The sequence below is a fragment of the Primulina huaijiensis genome, chromosome 7 (assembly GCF_012295235.1).
Source record: "Primulina huaijiensis isolate GDHJ02 chromosome 7, ASM1229523v2, whole genome shotgun sequence".
In the NCBI taxonomy this organism is placed as follows: Eukaryota; Viridiplantae; Streptophyta; class Magnoliopsida; order Lamiales; family Gesneriaceae; genus Primulina; species Primulina huaijiensis.
In genome coordinates, this window is record NC_133312.1 from 2,332,825 (window position 1) to 2,360,327 (window position 27,503).

The following is a 27,503-nucleotide window of genomic DNA, read 5'->3' on the forward strand; positions in this document are numbered from 1 at the left end:
ATTATTAAATCTCATGAAAATATTCTTGCAGATTTCTTAACAAGAGATGGACAACGTTAATATCGATGTCATCATAAAAATGCAGATACATATGAGAGAACACCTTGAAACACTTCAAAATGAGTTCAACATGCTGGCCCTAAATGCATAAGTTGCGGGTAGGCTACAACAAGACGATAAGAGAATTTTCTCTGATCGAATTACATGATGTTTAGAGGCTTATACTCAGCTATGATCTGTAATGCAAAGACCTATCTACCAAGACATTGAGAAGCCATTGGTTTCTCAAATGGAGAGTCTTCGAGTTCAGAACTACATACCTGTATTAGGAGATTCAATTAACCCTAACACAAATGTTAAGTCGGGATCATCTTCGGATGAGTAGGTCAAAACAAAAGTTGAAACTCTAGATCCTTATATCGAGTTTTCAAGTCAACCTTTCACCTCGTAGACTGAAAAGGGATAGATCAACCTTAGACATCATACAGACAAAGGTAAATTTAATGTTGGTACTAATGAATCTGAAGTTTCTCTATTTAGTTATAACAACAGAATTGAGATAAATTGAAAACATGAATATGCATTAACCCAACAAAAATCCAAGTTGATGTATCAAGAAAATATCTCTGGGTATATATGAAACCAAATTCATATCTAAAGGAGGTCAAGACATGGTATGAATTTAGGATCTTGCCTTCGTTTATTCTACATCACCCAACTTCCCAAAAATTTCAAGATTATCTAAGTGGATTCAGGAAGTTGTTCATGAAACATGGCCAAACAACGAATATTTGTCTAGAAGAGACATTCTGGAGCTATACTTTTTCCGTACAGAACCAGAATCGACCAGAAAAGGCTCACGTGAAGCCTTTCATATTATCAAGCTAAGGATGCCAGATAAAAATATTCAAAAATTTATTAAATATCCTCTAATAGAAGAAATATACCTTGTAACTTCACTAACTGAATATGACATCTCTATTAGAAGAGTATGAGGTCTATGTGTCTGTCTAACCAAGATGGACAAAGTCAAGTTTCCATTTAAATTAAGTCAGAATTCTATCAATGAATCTTTTCTGTTAAACACTATGACAGGAAAAACAACAGGTTTTGCATAAGACTTATTTTAGCAGCAAAGAAATCTTATGTAGAATAACAAGCTGTCAGAGAGCAAAGAAACTCGTTGGAAATTCAGTAATATGGCTCATGTGGGAAAATGGTCAGAAAGTATCTGCCTAGAATGTTCGAACCAAAAGAAGGCAAAATTCGGTAAAAGATTTCGACCCAGAACGAACCAAAATCATTTTTCAGAAAACGACCAGGTGGTGAGGGACCACACAGAAAACAATTTCCTCGGAGACCATACAAAACTAGAAGATCATCGACAAATATAAAGTATGCATGTGATTCAAGCACTCTATTAGTGAAAGTTGGACCACCACTAAAAGACGATTCCACTAACTAGTGGAAGATTGACCACTTAACCACCCGTAAAGATAAGCCGCTAACAAGTGGTTGAAAAGACCACCACTCACAAGTTGATGTCGGCCACAACTGGCAGAATAATTCACAAGATTTAAAGTCTAGATTTCAAATCTACCATGACTTCTATAAATATCAAGGCATGAGAAAGATGAAGACATCATCTACATGAGGTTTCTATGTATTAATAAATTGTATGTTTGAATAAAAAGATCAAGACTTATTGCCTTTCTCATGTATTATTTTCAAATTGAATCACTTTACTGTACACTTGAGGTAGAAAACGGAACATGGTTATGTTAGATGTTGTTGAAAGAATCTACGTAAGGGAACCGTTTTTTACGACTATCTGAAAACCTTGTGTAGCTGCAATTCTGTGGGCTATATGTTTTTAAGAACAGACTCGATAGGTATAACAATGTCGCTTAACATAATTATGAAGATTGATGACATTTTTGGAAAATTTTAATGATTATGGAACTAAAACAAATATTTGAAGGAATAGAGACGAGGAGAAAGTTAACTTTTTGATAGTGACGGATTTGATTCCTTTGCTGTGGCTGAAAACACAGTACCTGATGTTGTGTTTTTTTTACACGAGATAATCAGCTGTCATCTGATTGACCTCACACATATCAGATAAATTTGAAAAATTGTCAGTAAAAAAATACAAGCACTAAGTATTATATTTTCAATCACATCCAAATCCGACAGTGACATTGTCAAATCGCCCCAATATAAAATGTATTTGCTTGACGGCGATATAAAGAACAATAAATATTTTATACGTTTAAAAGAAATAGAAGCTTGAGATACGTGTTCAAGAGCTGTGTTGTGTTCTCCAAAAAAATTTAATTTGTTCCCAACGGAAATTTATTATTGATCACCACTTGTGGCCGTATTTGATTTGATGAAATATCCAGGCTCATCGGAGCTTAAAATTTTGTAGATGAATGTGATATCATCGACAAGTAACATTCAAGAGATGGATTATCCCACATGTATAAGCACCAAATTCAATCACCCACGATTCCTAGTTGATCTTCGATAACCCCGAAAATTTGGGTAGATATTCCCAGAATATCCGTGCTGAATTGAAAACGACCCTTCTCAAAGATCGGAAAGTTGACCCTTTTTTGCAGCTGTCGATTGTCAAAAATCACGTTGGGGGATATAAAATTCAGAAAAAATAGGAGGGTGTTTGTCAAGCGGAGGCCGGCCGGCGGCGCAGCGGCCCTCGGCTCCTCCGGCGGTCGTCCGGCGGCCTTCGCTACCGGACATTAACGATGGGGGTGGCGCTGATAATGCCAAGTTGAAGGCTGTCGTCCCTAAGTCCAAGTCCAAGACCCCAGCCGACCTCGTGCGCCAGACACGCGATCTACTCGTCTTTGTGGATCGTGGTGGTGTTGACACTAAGGAGAGCAAACGCGACGAAAAGGTGTGTATATTTATCTATGTTTTCGTTAATTTGGTGTTTGGTTTTTCACTTGCCTGCTTTTCATTCATTTCTTTATTTTTGGTGTTGTTGTAGAAGCATTTGATTAAATTTTAATGGATACTGTTACTTCGGTGATTCGTCATCGCTTTATTCTCCGTCTTTGGATTGCTTTCCCAGGATGACCACGTACACCTGGGGTGCCAGCAGTAACGCTCAAATTGAAATCGTTCGGAATTTATTTTATTGGTTTTATAAAGATTGAACTTTGGCCCCTGATGGCCAAAACACAGTAGTGTTCTGGACCAATTCAGGGGTTTTATTCTAATTTGCCCTTGTGCTCCCATAGCCTTCTGCAACTGTAGTCTTCTTTTTATTGACAAGGTTGTCTCTTTTCTTTTTCTCGTTTCACTTTGTCCAGATGATGGAATTAAGCAAACTTATGCGAGATTTGAAGGTGATTCTTTATGGTGATAGTGAAACTGAGCCTGTAGCCGAAGCTTGTACGCAGTTGACACAGGAGTTTTTCAGGGAGAACACTCTACGCCTACTAATCACATGTCTTCCCCAGCTGAACTTGGAGGTAATTTCTAAATGGTTTAGTTTGAATGCAATGAATAAACAGGCTAATTTTTTGTCCATCTTCATTAGCTCTGTTCATCAGATTGGCAAACTTTTTTTATTTATTTAAAAATCTGATTGGTGAACTTGATCCGGAAAGTTCAAAACTACTGATCATTGTTTTTGGCTCTGCACTGTGGCATAACTGTTATCCCATCTATTTGCTGGGCCAGATGACTATAAAGATATGTGTTCTCAATAAGATTAACTTTTGCAGACCCGCAAAGATGCAACACAGGTTGTTGCGAATCTGCAGAGGCAGCAGGTTCAGTCGAGGTTGATTGCTTGTGATTACTTGGAAAAGAACTTAGATTTGATGGATGTGTTGATTTCAGGGTAAGCTAGCATTGGAAAACTTCACTATACCGTAGTTTGATAAATGAAATTTCTGTGAGTTGGAAGTTGGAACTTGTAAATAGGAATCTCAAATTAAATTAAATATTATGATTTTTTCCGTTGCTCATTTTTTATATTTCATATCCGAGAAAGGTTCCACTTGCATTATCCTTGCTCTGTATCTTACCCGATTGGATACATCTAGTTTGAATATTTTTCAATATTCATTTCTTAGTGAGCATGTGGTGAAAGAGTGGGGTTTCATTATTCTTCTTCTTCTTTTGATAATTTATACCATCACAATGATTGACTTTACTTTTCCATTCCTTATTAGTTATGGAAATACTGATATGGCATTACACTATGGTGCAATGTTGAGGGAGTGCATACGCCACCAAAGTGTTGCAAGGTGAGTGAATTGCTTCGATTCGCATGCTCTTGTAAAATTCTACTTCTGTGAAATGGTTTTAAAAGGAAAAAATATTGTGTGGTAGCTTCTCTGTTTATTATATTGGTTCATTCACGTCAATCTAGATTATTACCCTTTCAAAGTATGGCAGTTTATGCTGAGATGCATTTACCAGATTTTGATGGGCTACTCTTTTGTGTTTTATATTATCTTAACAAACAAAACATGATATCTTTTCTATACTACTTTGTGTCGAGTATTTTTCCAGCTAGTCACATTATCTTTTTCATAGTGATAAAAATTTATTTGATATTATTATTCCGTGAAATGTCATATGATATGGAATTTAGTTCAGCTTACGTTACCGCGTTTCCCTTGTTGCACCCCAGACGTCTCAAGCTATGTACTTCGGCTCTAGCTTATTACTTATTTTTGAACTAAATGTATCTGCTGCTTTACAAACATCCAGTCTTTTTAAAAAAAATTAATTTACTTTTTTCTGAATATAAATGATTGAAGGCCATTGTGCATCATTTAGTATGTATCCTGTAGAATATGGAATTTGGTCGTTGATGCTTGCATTTGTAGAAATTTGATGTTTGTGTTCAAGGGTGAGCTTTCGTTTGCAGGTATGTTTTGGAATCAGAACGAATGAAGAATTTTTTTTATTTTATACAACTTCCAAATTTTGACATTGCTTCTGATGCTGCTGCCACTTTCAAGGTTAATTTAGTTCATCAACTCTTTTGTACTCACATTGTTGGTTGATGTTCTGCATGCTACATTACCCAATGGTCTGAAGTAGAGAAGGGGATGTTAGGTTAGTAGTTTGCAATTGCATTGTCTGCACCATGTTTATTTCAAGTCTTTATTCAGTCTCATACTTTATTTTGAAATTTTGCAAATCTTGCTCCACAAGATCCAAGACAAAGAAGTCTTTGTTGTACTTTTCAACTGATTAACTTCTGTGAAAGCGATTATTAGTTTTCGGATGCACCTTAATCCTAGGATCAGATGAAGAAAGGGATATATAACTGTGCTCTGAAATGTTTTGCTAATGCTCAGTTCCTTATTCTCTCAATGTATGGCAGAAGCACTATGTAACGTAACACCTTGAACCTGTGGCTTTGTGTGTGTGTGTGTGTGTCTTTTTTGGTCGGTAAAATAGAGTGCGAACATGAGATGCAGGATGAAAGATCGAATATTTCTCTTTATTCTCTGTACTGTCATTCTGGTATTGATGTACAACTAACATGTGTCAACTCATATATCTTGTTACAGGAACTATTAACTAGGCATAAGTCGACTGTGTCCGAATTTCTTTCCAAGAATTATGAATGGGTTAGTGATCTTGGCTTTGTTTGACTGCCCATGTTTTACATGCATCTCCACTAGCAGTATGTACTTTTTTTGAAGTGTTTTAGAGGGTATTTTAGTAAGCAAGGGGTGTCGAACCTGACACCTGCCCAAATTCGGGGCGCTATGTGTGGCTAGGCCAAGGCCCTTGTGTATGTAGTTGAGAAAATGCTGCATTCATTAAACATTGTAATTTGATTTTTGAGGCTATGGTTTAGTGTATAGAGCTTACTTTTCTCGTAATAATTTCGAACGGTTGCGCTTTTGTAAAGAGTGGTGCTCGATTTGTGTTTAAATCCGATCTTTTACACTGACATTGGAAACAAACAATGTTTTCCTGGGCTTTTGATATGCTCCACTTTTGATCTTCTGGTTGCTTTTACTGTAGTTCTTTGCAGAATATAACTCAAAGCTACTTGAATCTACCAACTATATCACCAGAAGGCAGGCTATCAAGGTAATGCTTAATATATTCATTTGGTTTCTATGTACAATTTGACATGACAAACCCCCTCCTCCGTAAACCCCTTGAAGCAATCAAGAACAAATGAAATACAAAATTAGTAAAGCGATTCAACAGAATAATTGCTGGATACTATACACCACTATATACCTACTGGGAATCTTTTTCCCGAAGTTGATTTTATTACTTGCTTAGTGAATTCTGATCCGTACGATGTGTTTTTTTCAGCTGTTGGGTGATATCCTATTGGATCGTTCAAATTCAACTGTGATGATCCGATATGTTAGCTCGCGGGACAACTTAAGGATCCTCATGAATCTTCTCAGAGTAGGATTGCCTCTTATGGTTTTGGAAACTAAACCTGGCCTTGTGTTTGTAAAAATAGGAAATAAAAAAAATAAATGATAGATTTTAAAACCGAAAAAATGAATTAGTAAACTTAACGACAAAGTTTATTTAAAATGGCATCAAGAACCCAAACAGGACGAATTCTTTGATGCTAGATTAGAATATGCAACAATTTCCTTCAAAAGTTACTGAAAGAATTGGAATCCTGTCTTATCCTTGTGACATTCTTGGACTTCTCAGCAGAGAATCTGTCTTATATTTATTCGATTATCATGTTCTGATTCTAAGGATTCTTTCTTCTGTCAGGAGTCGAGTAAGAGCATTCAGATAGAAGCGTTTCATGTCTTTAAGGTACGATTTGTGTATCCTCCCTTAAGCTAATTCAAACAAGCCATTCATTTTGCATCACATATGTGCAGTTATTCGTGGCTAATCAGAACAAGCCCCCAGATATTGTCGGTATCCTAGTGACGAACAGAAGCAAGCTTCTACGCCTTTTTGCTGATTTTAAGACTGAGAAAGGTACGATTGATGACTGAAAATGCAAATGCTTGATCATTATATATGCTATGAAAGTTTTAACTCGATTTTTGCTCCTTGCGATACAGAAGATGAACAATTTGAAGCCGATAAAGCACAAGTTGTCAAAGAAATTTCTGCACTTGAGCCCAAAGAACGTGATTAATTTTTTGCTCCATTCGTTGTATTTACAATTCATGTCAATGTTGTAATAATAAAAAAATCCCAGTTGGTATCTATTTCCAGATATACTTGTGAATTAATGGTTTTCATACCGGTTTTTATCGACGCTTCCTTTCCTATTTTGATTCATCTTTCAACTGCTATGATGTGTACAAATGATCACATTTGAGTGGTTTAATTTATTATTTTAATTATAAAATTCAAATTTTAATGAGAAATGCAAATAACAAGAAATAGAATATCAATATCAATTCTTAAAATTTAAATATATTATGTATAATATTAATATCAAAGTGAGAAAAACGGGAATATATGAATGTATTAAAATGTTAAATTTGAATTATTTGTCATTAGTTTTTTTTATGATATTTAAGAAGTGAGTTCATGTCATGTGTGTTTATCGTAATTTTATTTATATCGATTATTTGGAAATATATTTTGTAATGATCATGAGCCATTAAGCTGAATCAACATGAGCCTCGGCTCATACCCATGTACCACTACTGATCATGCTGGACCATTCTAACGACCCATGATCAGTAATTGTGCATAGGTATGGACCGAGGCCCATGTTGTTTCAGCCTAATGGTCCATGATCTTTACATATTTTGTCAAAATATTCTTCATTACATAGTAAGAACTAGCGAGGGAAATTTTTAAATCAAATTAAGATATTTTCAGTGAAAATATTGTAATTCTCGAAAAACCTCCATATGCTGTTCCAACTTCCAAGGTTTAAAACACTAATTCTGATGTCATTGGTTTTATGTATGAAAAAAATATTTCTGGAGGGTTTTTTTTTATAATTTGTTTTTCACTTAAATAATATTTTCGATATAATAATTTGGAAAGTGTTCTCTTTCTAAGAAGAAAATATTTCAAGCTCCACGAGGGGTATAAAGTGCAATTTGAGATAAAGTGATCAACCCAGGATTATTTCCAACTCCAGTGCGTTGCAACAACAAGGAGACTAGAGTTGTGACATTGCTTGCTACAACTCATGTTTTATTTACTCGTGACGATTATCTAGGACTGGACAAGGGAAGGACTAACTATAATCTAATAGTTGTTCGAAAGCCGATATTCGACTACCAGAATGTGATGGTGGGTAACCAGTATTCCAACAGTTTGCCATTGATCGTCTTCTAAGGGTGGGTTGGATGTCATGTGAATTATAGCAATTTCAGTTATGGTGTTTTAGCACTCAGAGACCATTCATACGAGCACAGCAAAGAGAAAACACACTTTGTTGGAGATATAGTATGTTGATAGTATCAATGCCTTTTTTCTTGCAAAATAATCTTGGTCTGAAGCCCTTTTCCAGTATCTTTTCCACCTCCTCAAACTGTAATCCCTTTGTTTCTTTTACAAGTATATATATTGACACAAGTCCAATAATGGAAAATCCAGCAAACAAAAGAAATGTGCCCGAAGAACCGATTGCTTCCGTAAGAGTTACGAATGTCTCGCTCACTGTAAGATTCGAAACCCAGTTGGAAACTGCAATGATTCCTCCCCCTATGCCTCTCTACCTCAAAGGATAAATCTCAGAATTCACAATCCATGGTGCAGTCCCCATTCCTGGGGAGTAAGATATGATGTACAACCCAAGAAGCAGGACTGTAAAAAATCCAAACTTGCTTGGACAACCCTTCGTGTACCAGGTACGATGTTGTCCTCGACAGAAACTCTTTATGTCATCCGTAACTGCCAAACAGGCCCAAGGAAGATACTACCTAGAAAGATTCAGAACAGTGCAAGGGTATTATGTAAAGCAGCACTTATAGGAAATGAAATTCAAGAAAATCTTACTTTGTTGTTCCCGTTCGAACAGAAAGCACAATCCGAAGATGATATCAGACACGACATGCAATTCCAGGATGATTTGATTCAAGGCTCGCAAAATTTTTTAACATCTCAAGTTTCTACCAAAATGGAGGGAATCAAGGCTGCCGACTGGTGGGGCATGGTCAGAGACTTCATAAACAGGATAGATAATGCAACAAGGCAGATGATGATACCAAACATAGATATAGTCATCAGCCTTTGCCTCCCGTATCCGTCGACAAAAAACATGCTAACAACAGAGCTAACGGCATTTAGACCAGAAGTAATAGGAGACGGTGCCAAGGCTGTCTTGTTAGAAGCAAATCCAGCAAGCTGAACGATTGTAGGACTATAGTACATGACAGTGTTTATTCCGACAAAATGTTGAGTAACTTGTACGGTGATACCCGCATAAAGGCCTCGACGAACAAGGATGATTCCCCATATATTCTTTAGTTATGAGAAAAAGTCCTTCCCAAAAAGCCTTCATCGGCTTTCTTGGCTTCAATGGAGGACTGTAAAGCTTTCATTTCTTCTTCAACTTCATTTTCAGGGTATATTTTCTCTAGAACGGCCCTGGCTTCTATTACCTTATCCTGCGAGATTAAAGATAAAATTTGGCCCATTTTCAAACAGGGTTTTCCTAACAGACGTTAAAAAAAATCAAAGCAGCGATGTGGGTTGTGGTACAAATATCAGAAGAGATTGTTACCTGCCTATATAACCATCTTGGAGGCTCGGGAGGTGACAGCATTAACAAGAACTGAACAGCAGCTGGAACGCCTGCGACTCTGAGCATCCAACGCCATGTTTCAGGGGCCTTTTACCACACCAAAAACCAAGAGGGAAATTAACCATCCAAAACTTGAAGCTGGAAAAGTCATAAAATTACCTTAGTAAATGCTAAGAAGATAAGACATGCCAAGGATTGTCCCACAGTAATCAACAAACCATTTGTGTAAACTAACGCTCCCCTGATTCTAGCAGGAGATGCTTCCGAGATATGAAGTGGAGTTGTCATAGAAGCCATTCCAACACCTAGGACAACAAAGATTCGTCCAAGGATTATCATCAAGGAGCCACAGCTGCAGCCACGACAATTGCACCAACAAAAAAAAGGATATCAGCCAAAAGAATGGATTTCTTTCAACCATACTTGTCGTTGATCAAACCACCAAAAGCAGCAGCAATGATAGCTCCTGCCACAGCCATGCTCACTATTGTTTCCTATACAAAAAATATAAAGGTCATGGATCTCGTACATGGAGTGTATGGAACTCAGGATTGTAAAGACCACTGGTAATGTACCTGCAACCATGTCTCTCTATCGACAGATTTATATTCATCCCGATTGTAGAGAAGGGCACCAGAAATAACACCTAATAAGCACCACCATTCTCATCATTTCACATATAATTACACTAGAACAAAATCTGTACTCCAACGAATCGAACTGATGAAATAATTCACAGAAGTAACACAAAATGATTTGATAGAAATGTTCTACCCCTGTGTCGTAACCAAACAATAGCCCTCCGATGCCTGCTGATAAAGCAAGCCTCATAATGTAAGGTGTTTCCGAGGTTGTTCCCCAGCATTCTGTGAACTCTGTTTTATCTGATTTAATAACTCCCCCTTCCATTCCAATCCCAGCTTGATAATCTGATTCTATACGAATAGATTGAGCATTAAATTTACATAAGCAAACAAATTCCGTAAAAATAAATCTAGAGCACTGGTAGGCAGCAATGTCAATCACTCCCTCGAATGATATCCATTTATTTGCTTATTTACAACATTTGTTTCGTCCCAAATACACTCATGAAGCAAATTCGATCTGTCAGCAAATTGAGTCACACACAAAGAAAATTATTTTTTTAAAAAAATAATCCCGCACCCTCTCCATTTCCACAGACACACATCCAATCTAAACAAGGAGCTACTCCATCAAAGTCATGAAAAATTTTGATTACAGCTTGCAAATGGCGATTGTTTCTTAAATTCAGATCTAAACCCACATCAAGAACCGTATTCACTCCATAAGATTACAGTATATAATCCTTACACTACATGAATTCAACATAAAAAGAAGAAGTAAAACTGCAGGAAGAAAACCATAGATACTTTTAAGAGAGAAACTACACCATGCATGCAGTTTTGACTGAAAAAGGAAACGAAATCATTGCTAAAATCACTGTGAGCAAATAAATCAAGCATACCTCGAGTTGCTGCTGCTTTTGACACACTTGTGCTGCTTTTTCCCAATTGACTGGTTTTCTTGTTGGAATTATAAATAAATGGTGAGTGAATTTGGTTTAAATAAAGAATTGAAGTTTGAAAATTGTTCTGCACATCTGGTTGGACTATTTAATAATGATCGGCTATGATGACGTCAAACCAGATAAATAATAAATATATAAATATAACCACTAATTCACTTCTATATTTGCTTCTTTTTCAAATTTTTTTAAAAATTAAATTAAATTTTTTTTTTATAAATAACTCCCATCATCTATACCATATTATCTATTGACACAAAATTTCTATAAAATCGTCTCACGGATCAAATTTGTGACACAAATATCATACCTGACTCAACTCATGAAAAAATATTATTTTTTTACACCAAATGTATTATTTTTATGAACTGGTTCGACCCATATCACAGATATATATATTCGTGAGATCATATAACAAGAAAAATACTAATCTATTTATGTAGCTATATATAACATCAAACAAGATTTTGCCCATGATATCATAAATTGGGTAGGTGATTGCATATTACAAAAAAATAATAAACAACAATTGATGGATTAAATTTTAAATTAACGTACATGCTCATGTATAACAAAATGCTATTAGAGTGGGTCTCTTGTGAGACCGTCTCACGGATCTTAATCTGTGAGACGGGTCAACCCTACCCATATTCACAATATAAAGTAATACTCTTAGCATAAAAAGTAATACTTTTTCATGGATAACCCAAATAAGAGATCCGTCTCACAAATACGACCCGTGAGACCGTCTCACACAAGTTTTTACCATGCTATTATATAAATATATTAAATTAAAATATAAACTTTTATCTGGTTTGCAAAATACATGTCTAAACGAAAAGGACAACGAGGGTAAGATAGTTGTTACAATTCTTGTCATAAATAAAAATAAAAATAAAAACTTGGAAACTTGCCGTCAAAGCAGCAGAAAATATATATCATAACAAGTTTTATTTTCTTTAACAGGTTTTCATTTCAAGCTTACCACTTTTTCAATGATTACAAATTCAAACTTGAGAAGTATCTTTCTGGAAGATCTCTTATTCTTATTATAAGATCGTCGTTGTGCGTTTGCTTGAAACAATTTTTAAATTACTATTTTACGTCTTTGACTCACATAAAACCTTTTATTATACCTAGTCGAAAATCTGATTGCGTCTTTGTGCTTGGACTTTGAGGCTCTTTTACGAAAATATTTTGTATTTTTAAAAACGATTCATTTATATTAAATCTTTTTTTATTTTTGAATTTTGATATACTGCTCACAAATCATACTTATCTTTATAGATAGGATAAATTTAAAACCCTAATTTCTTCGGGATGGAATAATTTGGATCAGAATTCAGTAAAGACCACTTTTAGGGCCATTGAATCCGAAGGCTGTTCTGCATCGGAGATTGCCTGTGGAGCCGAGAATTCGCGTCATTGTGGGATTCATGCACGTGCTGAGAATAATTCACGAGATGAGGGCTAAATTTTGTTGGAGAATGAACAACAGGGTAATTAAGGTTTTCAGCCACTGGGGTTTAGTATTCTTCATGCAAACGCAATTATGATTTAAGTTGCCTTCTTGAAAATCATGACCAGAATGCAGTAATTCCCAGAAAGAACCCTTTTGGATGCGAAAAAGCCAGTTGACAAGGAATTTGAGATCTCAATCATACAGAGGACGAGGGAATTTTCTGTGCTAGCACACCCGCCCCGGGTGGTGGAAGCCCTTAGATCCCATCCCACTTGTTTGGGGATCGTGTAAACTTGCATTTGTGTAGCAGAAGATTAGCCTACATTTTCATGTATTGGCAGGACCTAAAATTTTAATTAGTGAGTGAACTCCATCTCTGTTATGCACCATTCAGTTGCTATATGATTTGGGTGTCAAAATCAAAGTCGTTGAGCAATCAAGAAATCGGAATACTACTCACCCGACTATTATAGAAAATCAAACCCTTTTGTTCAGTACGTAGAAATAATAGACAAGAAATCTGGCAGTGGCATAGACTGCAAACTTAGCTAACCAGTATGGTGTATTCCACAATTCAATTTTACATTTCAAACTAAATTACAACAAATAAAACCTATATGGGAAGCTCAAGTTTTGGATCTCAGCACAAAATCTTTAGCAGAAAGCTGATGATGAATTCTCATATAGAAAAACAGTGTTACTATTACCTCACCCAGGAACAGGTGCAACTCTTGTTCCTCCACTTGGCTTATCTTTTATTTATCTTACACCGAAAACGAGATCCATTCGATGTTTTCCCTAGGCTGCAATTCCTGTTTAAAAATAAAACACCATCTGTAAGCCACAACACCACAGTTTCGGCTACATTCTGCAGGTCGAGAAATATAAAGTTGTTGTTTTTCCAGTTCATATCGAATATAACGTTTTCATTCCAATCAATATAGAATAGAGTGAACAAGAAAAGTGCAACGGCATAGCAGAGATACGAATTTATTTTAAAAAAAGGAACAAGTACCTCTATTTGATCTAGTTGCTCGATTAGCACCAATGTAATCCCCAACATAGCCAATTGAATTCTTAGGTGTAACATTTGGAGCTGTAGTCTCGAATCCATAATTAAATGAGCTAGACCCCTCGAGCTCTAAGGGTAACAAACGCCCACCCCGGTCTCCAAAAAATGAATCCCCCTCATATATATTCTCCAACCCTGCCTCGCGAAAATTATCGGTGACAAAATATGACTGCGTCGAGTCAGTATAACCTCCATTGTTTCTAATGTTGATTTCTCTGCCAAGAAAATTTCTCTCTCCACTTCCATAACCCATATTTCCACTTATTAAAGAACCAGTTCCTTCAACTTGGGTTGAAACATGAGAAAAATCCCACATGTCCCCAAAACTTCCAACGTTTCCACCGATGGAGTTATTGAATCTGTCTGAGTTTCCAGTATAATGAGAGGGCACTCCACGTCCATGGCCATTAACAGAATCTCCTATTGCCCCATAGTTCGAACCGAACCCCGTGTCTAAATTCAGGTCTACGTCATATTTTGATGGGCTATGTGGAGGATAGCCATTTCGGCCCACTGTCGCAGGACTAAACCGACCATCCATTCTCATGCCATAGCCTCCTGCAGAATTTGAATTGTAGCCTTGTGTATGAGCATTAAGGAAACTGCTCAGCCTGTTGAGGCCATAGTTATAGCCACTTGGTTGACTACGTGTTGGTCCAGGAGATAACTCTTTGGGAACTGCCCGTTTAACCTCAACCATTTTTCCATTGAGTTCATGAAAGGTGTTGGCCAAAACTTTATCCACTGCTTCCTCTGAATCATAAGTAACAAAACCAAATCCTCGAGGTCTACCTGTGTTGTGATCATACATCACCACGACATCTGTTGTTGTTCCGAATTTGTCAAAGTACCTTTTGAACTCAATTTCTGTGATGGTCGAAGCGAGACCTCCAACGAAAATCTTTCTAGTACGGGCAGGACTAGGCGAACTCTGAACAGCCCCACTATTGTTTCTTGTAGAATTTTGATTATCATCCCTAGGTACGGCCCTTTTAGCTTCTACCTGATGAATGAAAACAAGGACATACATTTAGTGGTGTCAAAAAATACTAATGTTGATTGTGCTTCATTTTGTACTATTCACACTCCTCTTTTATGAGGAATATAAGAATAAATCCACTTTATGAGTAGGGTTCAAATAACACAGACAAAATGCAAATAACACTACTCATCAAAATATTAAATGACACCATAAAAATTGATTCTGATGGATGTTGAATCAATGCTATTACAATTAATTTCCATCATCAATTCTCGTTATACTTCAAATCATGCTCTAATGAACCATATAATGAAAAGTGAAAACATTATCGGCAAGAAACAACTGTTAACTAGTTGCCAAAAGAACGGAGAAAACCAAAGAGAAAGCGGAGAAAATAAAACAACAAATGATGCAGGCTTTTAGAGCTTCTTTCCCCAAACAACTAACTTCACCAAGACTCGTGCACTCAAAACTTCGTCTATAGGACAATATATACAGAGTTCCATTTTTATCACAGAACATACAAAGTTCCTCGTGATTAAATTCATTATATACAAGTTCTATGAAGAGTTGAGCACCACCAATCACCAAGTGTCGTATAGCAAGAATCCATCTTTGTACCAAGAGGTAATTAAGCTGTATATTTCACTTGTGAATTTCGTGAATCATCTAATGAATTTGAAATATTATAGTAATTGACGAATTCACATATTCACCAATCTACTGATACGAAAATGCTACTTTATAAGAATTCCACTCTTGACTCAAATTGGCACACAATTTTTTTATAAAGTACAAACCTATACCAGGTTATGTGCTTGCCTGATGAACATCGATAAAGCTCAGCAAAACTAATACCATAAATTGCAGCACAATATTCAATTCACAAATGCTATACCAAATGTGAAGTTACATGACTTACAGCTCTACTAATACCATAAATTGCAGCACAATATTCAATTCACAAATGCTATACCAAATGTGAAGATACATGACTTACAGCTCTGCCATCTACGATATGCCTTCCCTTTAAAACTCTTTCAGCAACAGAAGCACTGGCAAACACGATAAAGCCAAAACCACGGGAACGACCTGTGATCCGGTCTTTCATTATCACAGCTTGCACCACCTCACCAAAAGTTTGGAAATAATCTGTCAGGCGCTCTTCAGTGGTTTCCCAAGAGATCCCACCAATGAACAGTTTTCCGGAATCCATTTCCATTTTCTACGCACCTGCATACAATATTCCGCTCAATCAATCCACAACTCATTAAATTGAACCCAAGCAACATAAAACATCTAATTATGTATCATCAATATCACCAAAAAGAATCACTGCCAAGACCGTAGCACTCAGTACAAAGTTAGCAAGTAATGGATCTACGAGAAAGTGTAGTAAATTTTAGACACCGTCCTATTTCATATTACAATCCAGCTACGGTATCTCATATATCTAGCTCCATAAAGAATCGGCCATCAAAGCAATAAAGTCCAATTAATACAAACCAGAAAATGTAGATTGAATAACGAACAGACCTCAAGAAAACAAATTAGAACGGAAACCCGGCAATTCCCCGACTTCAAATGGGTGTATTTTGATTCAGACGGAGACCATCTAATCTCAAACAGATCGATAACCAACAGCACACCCAATCCAGAACCCCTGAAAATTCATTCAAGATTCAAACTTTTGACTATGAACGACCAAGAAAGATCAACGCCTCGAAAAATATGAACTTAAAGTACCAAACAACAATTACCAATAGAAAAGTTTGTTGAATTCAAGATCTGATAGGATGCATAGATAGAGAAGCAGAGGGCTAAAGGCCCTCTCTTTTCTTCTCTTTTTCGTTTGCTTTGTTCACCAAAATTCAGTCTTTGATGGAATTGCCAAAGATAATATATTTAGTAATGTGATGTGAGATAAAAATGGAAAAAAAAGGTTGTGTGGGCTGCGGAGATTGATTCTTCACATCCTAAAAATTGGAGAGAATGGTGTTAATCATGTTTTAACATCATCTCTCGTTTTATAATTCGTGCAGCTTGGAAACATAATTCAAAATATGATTTTGTTGGCATTTCATATGTCACAGTAGTTATTTTTTTAAAAAAAAAGAAGACCAAAATTCAGATCTAGTTAGGTGAAACATTAGTAGTTGCTAGAAAATGGTCAATAATCATTTATGGCTGTAGATAGAAGGATGCTCCTGTCTATCGTTCGTATCCTTGGCACGCAAGTCGTGTCATCGCCAAGAACAAATTTATAATAAATTTGATGCATATGCACCATCATGAATTTTAACTTTAATATATGCATACATAAATATGGATTTTTAATTATTTTTTTAAAAAAAAACTCAAATTGTAGACTCTATCTTGATACTCTTCCTTGAAAAAATATCTACAATTATTGAGTTTAAACTATTTATGAAACTATGCTAAAAAAACACTACGAAATTGGTGGCCTCTACTCTCTCCCAATCATTCGAGTCATGCTAGCAAAGCTTGATTCAATGAGAGGGTAATGTCACAATGTTGTGCATACGCTTTAGAAGTAAAAGGATTATTTTAAGATCATGAAAAAATGAGTCGGGATGTTTTTTTTAAAAAAAGTTATATAATATAACTAAACATGATTTGGAGGCAAGGCATGAGTCTTTGGTTAAATGCTGTCTCTCTATCCTCACACCAAATGTCACCTCTACTTATGTCATTTTTAAAAATTGGAACAAAACTAGAAATAATAATGAATATCGAAGCTGTACTGTAGAGCTCTATTCTTTACAGAAATGGATTCACGATAAATTACATTGTCAACCAGATGTTGATTAATCTGAATACTAAATTACAATTTATGTTACACAGATATATAATCATTATTGCTGTACAATGTATTGCACATGAAGAATCGCATGTCCTGTCCTCCAGTTCTAGAAAATAGAAAACCGGACATGGTTTAATTCCCTGGAAAAACATTGGAAAATAGACAGAACAGCACAAATACAGATACATAATTGCTACGTTATTTTACTACCTCCATGCAGAAGAAGTGTATCATGGTTCTTCCATCCTAGATACAAAGCATCATTGGCTTCCGTTATCCTGTAATTTGTGCTATAATCCCTCAACAATTCCCTTGTGGCGGTGCTAACTGAAGAACTCAACGGGACTGGAGAAAATCCAGCCATAGCAAGTTTCATTCTCCACTTACCGAGAAGCTCATGCCTTTCCATCCTGTCGATTCCCTCGCAAGCAATTATGTTGACAATATCCCTCCCCACACAATGTTTTTCGGTGCTAATCCGTTGTCTGTCATCTCGGGAGCGTACAGCATCAATGGACTCAAAAATTGCTGAGTAATAATCTAGAGTTTCGAGAAATCGGTGGCAGAATAAGGAAGTGTTGGTGTTGGATTCTTGTTCAGAAAGGGTGATATTTTGGGTGAAAGGCTCTTAACTAGTCTGAGGAGGCGGTCCCTATGATTTGTAGTGCTAACACTTTCATCTGGCATGTGGTGCAAGATGTAAGGAAAGATCACGGCCAAAGATTCTCCCTGCCGAACCTGAAGATTCTCGAACTGGACCTCACATCCAGATATACCTGCACCATGTAACTCAAATGGTACTCTACATGCTTCAGCTACACTTGCTAACCTCTGACAGACTAGCTCAAGTCCTCCACCTCGAGCATGAGCTGATTGAGAGTCATCAACACCTGTAATGCGTAAATAAGGAGGTCCCCCGGGCCTTCTAGAAAGAGATTGAATGAAAGAAACCCACCGACTTCCCTGTGCAATCTGAAAATCGATTACATGAATTCTACTTTCATTTTCCATTGCTTCACTAATCGCAGCATTAGCAGACACATAGGCAAACTTGTAGCAGGGACAGATTTCGTAAATCACGTGCATGTATGACATCAATTCAGAACTTGCTGGCTCATTGCACTTCAACTTTTTATAAATTATGCTTCCGGAGGACAACAATCTTGCCTTGAGACCTTCCAATAAGTATGCACCAAGTCTCTGTAAAGGGTCACCCGAGACCGACACCCTTCTTCCTAACATGCCCATGAGAGCTTCTGCAGCTGATACAGCCAATCTTCTTTCGTACATGGAGTTCGAGTCAGCTTCTGATACCCTCTCAGCACAGACGACAAGCAATTGTTTCAGGTCCATGAGGGCAGCCATTTCCAGGATTTTATCGTACCTTGTGGAGGACAAAGGTTGTGTCGCCATACCACTTAAGGAGCCAATATCATCACCATCAGCAGACTCAGATCCTATCAAATCATTCTTCAACATCCACAGTGAATGCACCAATTTCTCTTCATTGTAAATCACAGAGGACCCGTTAAACGATAAATCACAAGTATAATCACAAGAGTGATGCTGAAGGAGATCAGAAGCATATGATTGAGAACTATGTTGAGAAAAGGGACTTCTGTAGGATGACATGTTGGAAATTTGAATCAAATTTAGAGTTTGAATAAAAATTATGTCACATGAATGTGGGAGTGTCTTTTGGTTCTCCACATTCTTGAGTTAGTTGTGGCTCATTATTGTGGAAGTGTCTTTTGACTTTCCACATTCTTGATTAATTAAAGATTTTTGGCTCTTCATATTCTTGAGATAATCTTGCATGACTCTTGGTGTGCATTTTGAGGCTTATAAATATTGTGTTTATTTTCTCATTTCGAATGCAAAAAAAGTGGTTTTTACGCTCAAGATCTCTTTCAAACATTCTCTTGCATTTCATAAAGTAAAAGTACGTTTGTCGAGTACCGAGACCTCAACAAGGCATGCCCAAAGGATGAATTCCCTCTGTCGAACATGGATATACTTACTCATCGACATTGGTTTGAAAACTTTTCATTTATAGATTGATATATTGAGTATAATTAGATAATGATGGCTCCTGAAGATGCCGCTCTGTCTGTATCTTTATGAGATTGCTTTCGTTCCCTACTTCTATAATTTTGTTATTAGCAATTTGACGAACATGACACGCTTACAACTGAAGACGAATTGTAGACAGAATCTCCAGTCATTGGTGTTGATTCCAAAGTGAAGAATTCTTCAGTGTAAGCTGGAGATGAAACGTCAGTTCCCCGGTATTTGCTCTGAGTCGAATCATTGTTCAAAACCTGAAAAGTTGAAACTCGTGATGGCTTGACTTTCTCCATAGATTGATTGTTGACTTTAGAGATATTGGCTGATGCTTGAAGTGCCCGGGACTCCTTCATTCCCAGAAACTTCAAATCAAAACTTTATTTTGCATCAGTGACTTGAACAAGGTTTATGGAGTTGAAGAATCTCATTTAGAAGTGAGATACCATTTTGACAAACAAAATATCTCATTTAGCCACCTCCACTATCAACGAATGACAATGCATGCTAAATCTGCTTCAAAAAACCAGGTATCAATACACCTGCAAGGCATAAATATTAGTGTTGGGGAGAAACATTTTTCAGAGCTTGTTTTTTATAATAAAATTCACTATTTTTAAAAATATGATACGTAATAATCAAAATCATATTTTTTTTTAGTCTAAAATAGTGACGAGAAGAGTCATCCAACTCCAGCCAATTAGTATCGAGGAAGATGAATGTGTGTTGAGCTAATCAATAATAATATTTGTCATTTTGCAAAGTGAACTATTGGTGTCATGTTAGTGACCAAATCCATATTTTGGACTGCTATTTGTTTTAAACAACTTGAGTTGAATTCCCTTTACATGCGAGAGATACAAAATGTTCTTACTTTATTATCAACTATGTTAAAAGGTCGACTTTTTCTTGTGGGAACTTCAACTTGCATGGTTTTTGTCCTTTATTATTCTTTTTGTAATAAAATCCAGTAAGATCTGTACATAATAATATTTTTAAATCAAAAACCAAGCGCAAGACATAATGACATATAAGCATTTCTTCTTGGTGGAATCCGTTGTCAAATCTGTCAGCAATCAGATGAGTTTGCTAATAATATATGTGTGTGTGTGTGTGTGTCCCATTATATTCAACTGTTGTCATAACTGATTAATTATAAATCTAAATATTTTGTCAATAAAATTGGGGAAATATAACATAATATATGAAATGCAACATGATTGAGGCCACGTGCATATCTTAATCATATGTACTATAAATTAAGTCACAAACTTTCATAGATATCATCAGATTACATTGAAGAAATTTTACTATAATATACCTCACTAATTAATAATTTTAAAAAATTTAACTTTTATTTATTTAGAAAAGCACTAGTTTTTATAAAAATAATTTAACATACATTTTAAGATTTGCTAATATTACAATTCAAGAATCATCAAATTATGAATAAACTTTTCAGTGAGAGATATTAATCGATTGATGCAGCCTATTTAGTACAGCTTTGGAACCATGTAAGACTTATTCAGCCAACTACGAGTTGGGGGTCGAGCCTTGTTAGGCCTATAAAAACCACCTTGTACTTCTCAAAACACAAACTCAAACAAAATCTTGAAGGAAAATTGGAAAGTATAACCAAGTACAAACAGGTCAAAGTTCGAAGGGCACACCACAATATATCAAGTACAGTAATTTATTATATATGCAGTCTTATATACGCAAAAATGACATTCAACAGAACCGTTTTCTTCTGTATGATTGCCAGTATATCTCACTACACACAAATGGTTTTTATGTTCTGTAAATGTAGAGAAGGTCCAAGACTTCGAAGCATGACACAATACCAGGAGCCATATTTACTTGCACCACCAAAATTCTGCAGAATCTGATCAGAAAAGTTTCTCATGCATTTGCTTCCCATAAATGCCTTTACTTTCATCAGACCTCTGAGCTGTGCGGATTGAACCATTTCCAGTCTTGGATGATTGGCAACATTCGGAACTTTTGTAAAGCTTTGTTGCACAAGTAACAAAGCCAGTTTGGTGAGACGTTTGGACCTTTTGTTTAGATAAGCTACGTTCAGGGGAATCTGTAATATCTAATTCCTACAAGAGATTCAATCATTTTCTTGTTTAAACATACAAAAAGAGAAGCCATAAAATAATGAAGCCAAACTTTTGTGGTACAGTTGGTGGATACCTTGGACTTTGTCCTGGAATAACAAGGGGTGAGGCAGGGATTTATATCCTCCAAAAACATGCCATCTAGACTCTGTGGGGTTGTATAATCCCCAGAACTGAATTCTTGATCGAACTGGTCAATGGAGGATAGCTTGTCAAATTTTTATTAAAAAAAAACTATGGACTGCAGTATTCTCAATGCCACCCAGGCCTTGGTTAGTATATTCAAGAAATAATAGAAAAACCTCACCTTGCAGTAACGTTCCAATAATCAAGAAAACAATGGTAGATTCATAACTTCTATCATTTAGGATGTTCTTGCATAGGAATCATTTCTTTCTAATTTGGATTCAATAGTTAAATAATGGTTTTTACCAGATAATTAGCTGTCTCTTCTTGATCATATGACGGAGTCCTGGGAGAACTGAAATAATCATCACTTAATCCTTGAAAAGAATATTTGTTCGTCTTCACCTGCGACCAGAAGAAAATATAAGTGAAACATTATCCACAAAATAGAAGCAAAATTTATCTGTTTCGACAACGAAGATGTGTACGCATTAAACACGACACAAGAATGAAGTTTAGGTATCAACTATCAGAAGACTTTTAGGACGAATAGGTTACACCATGGGAGTAAAAATAATTTAGACGCCACTAGATAAGGATCAGTCCTATGAAACTACTGAAACTTTTCTCCAAAATCAATGACAAAATTATGATCAGGGGAGGTACAATTTTGGTCTTTGATATTTGTTAGAACAAGAATATAAAGGCTAAAGACTACCTCGGCAAGATCCTCAGCAAGATATTGCAGCTGTCCAGTTAGTGAAGTAATCTGCCTCTGAAGACTTGGAATGAGTTGTTTTGCCTGTTTAAGTTCCGTACCCTGTTTCTCCAAAAGCTTCTGAAGCTGAGAATTTGTGACATCGGGGAAAAGAATTGTATTCTTCAGATACTTTATCTCTTCCCTTTGCTTCAAGCACAAATCTTTCAGCTTTTCAACCTAGAAATTCACATTTTTAAAAAGCTTGAAAGATAAAACAGCACAATCCCATAAGCAGCATTCTCTACCAAACATTAACCAGGGGTCCAGGACTCAAATGAGAAATTGTTTAAAATGATTGCAATTTGAGAATATGATGTTCATTTTGTGTTAGGATCTTCACTCAATGAAAATTTTACACATTCCAAATGTGTTCAGGAGTTCAGAGATTGCTCTATTCACATCCAGTAGAACAAAGAAACTCATCCGCTGAAAGCATTAAAGTCTTTTGTTTTTGAACCAGTCCTTGTGTTACCATCACAAAAGCTGCAGTCATTCTGATACTTGGGGCAATTAGTCTAAAAATCCCAAACAAAATAAATGAATGAGATGAACACAAGACTTATCATGAAAGGGTATCAAAACATCACACAGCCAAATACAAATCCCCATCACAAGTTAATAAAGGATCACAATATCAAATCGAGTTAATCCATGATAGCAATCACCTACAGATAGAAGTGAGTCGGAGAACCATAATGGACATAACTATTTTGAGGTGGAAACTCCAAATAGAGAAAAGCCATGGACCTAACCTAGTAAAACTCTCTATCAGAAGTGGTTACTGGATTATTTCTTGGTGAAACATTTAGGATACCAAAACTCCTCAATACTATTCTTTGATCAACAAACACCAATAAACTTCACTAGTAAAGTCGAATATCAATATCTCGAGTTTACAAAATCCCAGGGCATGAATAATAGAGAAAAGATTAAGTAACCAACTTCTGCAAAGGGTGAAGAACCCAGACCAGTAGATCAAACACGAATGGTGTGGCTTCAGAGCATGCAAAGGTAAGAAACCGAATGCCGTGAGAAATAGGTCATTTTGGGTCAACAAGAAAGCAATTTCTTGCGCGTGGTCACCTTATTATCAAATAAAAATCTAAATATAATGAGAGGTGATGCATTCGCTTCCAAATATTTACGCTCAATAAAAAACAGAGATCTCAAATATCCCATAAGAATTTAAAAGTTTTAACACATTCATTCCGATCAATTCAACAGAAAATAATCACATCCTGAAATTTACCTCTAGGTTTTTCTCTTCGAACAACAGCTTAATCTCTTGAATTTGATGTTCCTGTTCTTTATTCAAGCTCAAAAGCTCCCTCTCACTTCTCAGCACCATCGCCAATGTCCTTGTATTCTCCTTCACCTCAGTCAAAGCCTTTCTCGAACTCTGCTCTCCCCTTTTCGCCCCAGAAGATGATGATGATCCCTTAAACAACTTCTTGTGTAGCCCACTTAATCCAGTAACCCTTTTCGCGTTCCTCTTCAAATCATCGGCCAAAAAATCGGCAGCCACAACGAACTTTGTGTCCCTGCTGAAATTCTTGGCCTTCTTGCTCTCGACCAATTTTTTAACCATGGAGCTGATGTTAAACTGGGCCAGCCCAGCACCATTGTTTTTCTTGGCGAGGGCGCGTGAGGTTTCAAGGGTTGAAGGGAATTCGGCAGATGATGAGGGGTCGGATTTTGTGGAGCTGTTTAAGCTATTTGAGTAGCGAGTTGCAGGCTTGATTGAAGCCATTCTCGTGAAATCTATCCAGTCAGGAATCGATTAGATCGCAAGAGTTTAGGGAAGAAGAGCATTTGTAGCAGGTCTGAATTTAATTGGGGCGCTGTCTGAAAATTCAAAATAGGTTTCGCGCTTTTAATAAGTTGTTTGAAATTAGAATATTAGACAGAATATGTCGATGAAAGCAACGTTTGTTACCAACAGCGCTTTTTTCAGACGGAATAGATTGAACACGATTTTAACATTCGAGATCTTTTCTTTTATTTTTATTTTCTTTGTTTGCCCAAATCCAATACATGGTATGGACTAAATAAATACCTGCGTATTTTGTGCAGAAAGTTTCCGATTTTATTATTTTATTTATTTATATAATAATAACTTTTAGAACTGATTTTCAAATTTCAATCCATAAATTTTGATATTACCAAAATCAAAAATATAATGGGAACAAGTCTTAATTGTTTATAAATACAAGCCAACATAATTACTATGTTAACTCAAAATTTAATATGTGTCTGTCTCTACGATTATATTGTAATTTAAATTACTGTATCAACAAAATTTAAAATAATTTTATCAATTTTTTACAACAAAATAATAGTCTTAACCAAACATATATTTTAATTCTTCAAAAAATTTCTCCCAAAATATTTATGTGCAACTCTTTTCAAGCATAACTTGTGTGTAAGTTTTTTCGATGAGTGATTATCCTCGTAATTGTTTTTTAGCGTACGAGTAACTTGTTCACACCACTAACGAGACTTGAGCATGGACGCGAGATAGAATCAACAAAATGTACCTAAACAAATTAGAAAAATCACATACAATCAATGAGACTCGAAACCGATATCAACAAATCTAACTGTTAACCATTGAATCAAGGCTCATCGACGATTCTCCTAATAATCTAATCACGTTAAATCGTGTAGATTGCTTAAATTTTAATAAAAACTGACATCGTGTATTAATAACCAAATAACTAAAATTTCATAATATCATAGAAGTAGGAAAGGAATATGTAGTATAGAAAAATCCCTTAGAAATCACTATATTGCAAACACGTGATTAGGCCATCAAGAAAATTAGAGAGACAAGTCCCATAATTATGATCTTTTATCTGAAAATGTAAGACGGCGTCAGTCATTAAGATTCTTCCACTTTTGATAATGATTTCCTTAATCCTTTGACTTGCTTGTTAGACAAGCATAACCTTAATTAATAATAATAATAATAAACGACAAAATTTATAATTATCGACAGCATTAATAGAATACTTGTCGCGGGCCTATATAATATACATGACCAGAACTTCTGTGGGCTTTAAATGAAGTCCGCTCCGTGTTTTTATATGTTTTGTTTAATTATTGAATTTATTACGAGATTTTGATAAATAAAATTTAAGATGGATAAGACAAAAATTTGTGTCAGTCGGTCTCACGGGTCGTATTTTGTGAAACAGATATCTTATTTAGGTTATCCATGAAAAAATATTATTTTTTATGCTAAAAGTATTACTTTTTATTGTGAATATCGGTAGTGTTGACCCATCTCACAGATAAAGATTCGTGGGACTGTCTCACAAGATACGGATAAATGTCATTAATTTTATTCAATTGCTATAATAAACTTCGCCGCGCAACTAGGTTCTTATAGAATATGTAAAATTCAATTATTTGTATTAATTAGGGATGTTTATTGGATCAAATCAATCTAGACTTGGTCCGATTTAATTTGGTTAACTCCAAAAATGTTTGGATTGAGACATGATTGAACTGAATCTCACGTCTATACGTTGAATCTCATTGAGTTTTGCTTGAAAATAAATTTGAAATCACTTTATTCGGATCTAATAAAATATTTAATTTTAATTACTTTGTCGAAGAAATAACTTTTTATATACATAACTATTAATAATAAATAATTCAAGACAGATATTTTGATTTTTTTTTGTTTTAAATATATAATAAAATAATATGAAACAACAACAACAACAATAATAAATTAATAATCATAAAATAATAAAAAAAAATATAATAATAGTATTAAAATTTTAACTAATTCAATAAAAAATTAAACTTTTATTATTAATATAAATTGAAAAAAAATTATTATTTAGGTGGTGTTGTTTATATTTAATATTTGTATATAAATAATATAAGAAAGACAAAAAAAATACGTTCAACACAGAATTCAAACTAAAATTAAGATTTTATTAGATATTCATTCACGAAAAGTAATACATAAACACTCAATTGTAATTGAAACTTACAGAATTTTTCCCAAATTCACCGACAATACTATGTAATATTAATAATTAATAGCATCACATAATTGAGCAAGCCGAAGGGTTTTCTTCACTAAAGTAGGCGTCACGCCTGCTAAAATCGAGGCCCCTACTGCCATACTGATTCGGGTACCCGTATCCATAATAACCGTCGTAACTCGGTTGTGGTGGTGCCGGAACTCCGTACCCACTGTACCACGGCGCCCCGCCACCAAATCCTTCGTAACTCGGTCCGTAGTAAGCCATCGGGGGAAGAACCGGTGGAATTCCGGTCACAGGCTCAGGCGGAGGTACTGGCTTTGCAGCCGGTTCAGGGTCCTTTGCTTTCGGAGCTTCTTTGGGCTTATCGGGCTTTCCTACAGCGGGCTTCGGATTTTCGGGCTCCACCACAACAACTCTCGGCTTCTCGGCTTCTTTCTTCTCGGGCTTTTTCTTCTTTTCGGGATTTGCGAGCTCTTTGATTTCAATGCTTTCGATGACTTTACCACCTCTGGAACATAACTTGTCCCGGATTTTCTCCGGGCTGCAGCACACCACAGTTACTGTAACTGTGTTCACCTTTTCATCGTACACCTGGTTCCGAATTTCTCTTGTCCAAAATTTCACGATTGCGTAAAACAACTCAGGTTCAAATTTTCAAGAAACTTAGCCAGTATCAAAGAACACCGGTAGATCAACGACTTGAACTGATCGTAAATCGATTTGCAATTGGGATTTGAACTTTTTTAAAATAATTTATTAACAAATCTGTAATCTTTTTTCTCATCTAATCAGAAACGTGCGAATTCAACAAAAAAAAAAAAAAAGAAT

The 27,503-nt window shown here is 35.8% G+C and overlaps 4 protein-coding genes and 2 pseudogenes across 7 annotated transcripts; 1 reads left to right on the forward strand and 5 right to left on the reverse strand.

Annotated features, from left to right (window-relative positions):
• Positions 1-2,268: 2,268 nt before the first annotated feature.
• Positions 2,269-7,274, forward strand: LOC140981352 (putative MO25-like protein At5g47540). Of its 2 annotated transcripts, none has more exons than XM_073447729.1 (11): positions 2,269-2,920; positions 3,339-3,500; positions 3,756-3,874; positions 4,209-4,283; positions 4,913-5,006; positions 5,565-5,624; positions 6,028-6,096; positions 6,331-6,429; positions 6,757-6,801; positions 6,870-6,972; positions 7,059-7,274. In XM_073447729.1, exons 2-11 carry the CDS (start codon positions 3,339-3,341, stop codon positions 7,133-7,135), a joined length of 903 nt encoding a protein of 300 aa, XP_073303830.1. In that variant the 5' UTR covers positions 2,269-2,920; the 3' UTR covers positions 7,136-7,274. The 2 variants fall into 2 exon arrangements, with proteins under 2 accessions (XP_073303830.1, XP_073303831.1); XM_073447730.1 differs by lacking the exon at positions 2,269-2,920 and adding an exon at positions 3,015-3,106.
• A 1,039-nt stretch (positions 7,275-8,313) lies between these two features.
• Positions 8,314-11,189, reverse strand: LOC140980107 (inositol transporter 4-like; annotated as a pseudogene).
• A 1,967-nt stretch (positions 11,190-13,156) lies between these two features.
• LOC140981177 (heterogeneous nuclear ribonucleoprotein 1-like) lies at positions 13,157-16,780 on the reverse strand. Of its 3 annotated transcripts, XR_012176044.1 has the most exons (6): positions 16,535-16,780; positions 16,311-16,437; positions 15,775-16,007; positions 13,736-14,795; positions 13,219-13,532; positions 13,157-13,184 (listed from the first exon to the last, which is right to left on the reverse strand). XR_012176044.1 is itself a non-coding variant. In XM_073447482.1 (5 exons), exons 3-5 carry the CDS (start codon positions 15,994-15,996, stop codon positions 13,519-13,521), a joined length of 1,296 nt encoding a protein of 431 aa, XP_073303583.1. In that variant the 5' UTR covers positions 15,997-16,007; positions 16,311-16,437; positions 16,535-16,780; the 3' UTR covers positions 13,162-13,518. The 3 variants fall into 3 exon arrangements, 2 of the variants coding, with proteins under 2 accessions (XP_073303583.1, XP_073303584.1); XM_073447482.1 differs by having other exon boundaries at positions 13,162-13,532; XM_073447483.1 differs by lacking the exon at positions 16,311-16,437 and having other exon boundaries at positions 13,162-13,532.
• A 745-nt stretch (positions 16,781-17,525) lies between these two features.
• LOC140981260 (scarecrow-like protein 21) lies at positions 17,526-20,248 on the reverse strand (annotated as a pseudogene).
• Positions 20,249-21,317: 1,069 nt separating this feature from the next.
• LOC140980387 (uncharacterized) lies at positions 21,318-24,528 on the reverse strand. Its single transcript, XM_073446174.1, has 5 exons — positions 23,921-24,528; positions 22,630-22,848; positions 22,218-22,316; positions 21,862-21,975; positions 21,318-21,767 (listed from the first exon to the last, which is right to left on the reverse strand). Exons 1-5 carry the CDS (start codon positions 24,419-24,421, stop codon positions 21,552-21,554), a joined length of 1,149 nt encoding a protein of 382 aa, XP_073302275.1. The 5' UTR covers positions 24,422-24,528; the 3' UTR covers positions 21,318-21,551.
• Positions 24,529-26,595: 2,067 nt separating this feature from the next.
• LOC140980783 (uncharacterized) lies at positions 26,596-27,326 on the reverse strand (the record flags this gene model as incomplete). The annotated part of the gene is made up of 1 exon (XM_073446822.1): positions 26,596-27,326. A coding segment is annotated over one exon (594 nt), but the record flags the coding sequence as incomplete, so codon positions are not given.
• Between the last annotated feature and the right edge of the window lie 177 nt (positions 27,327-27,503).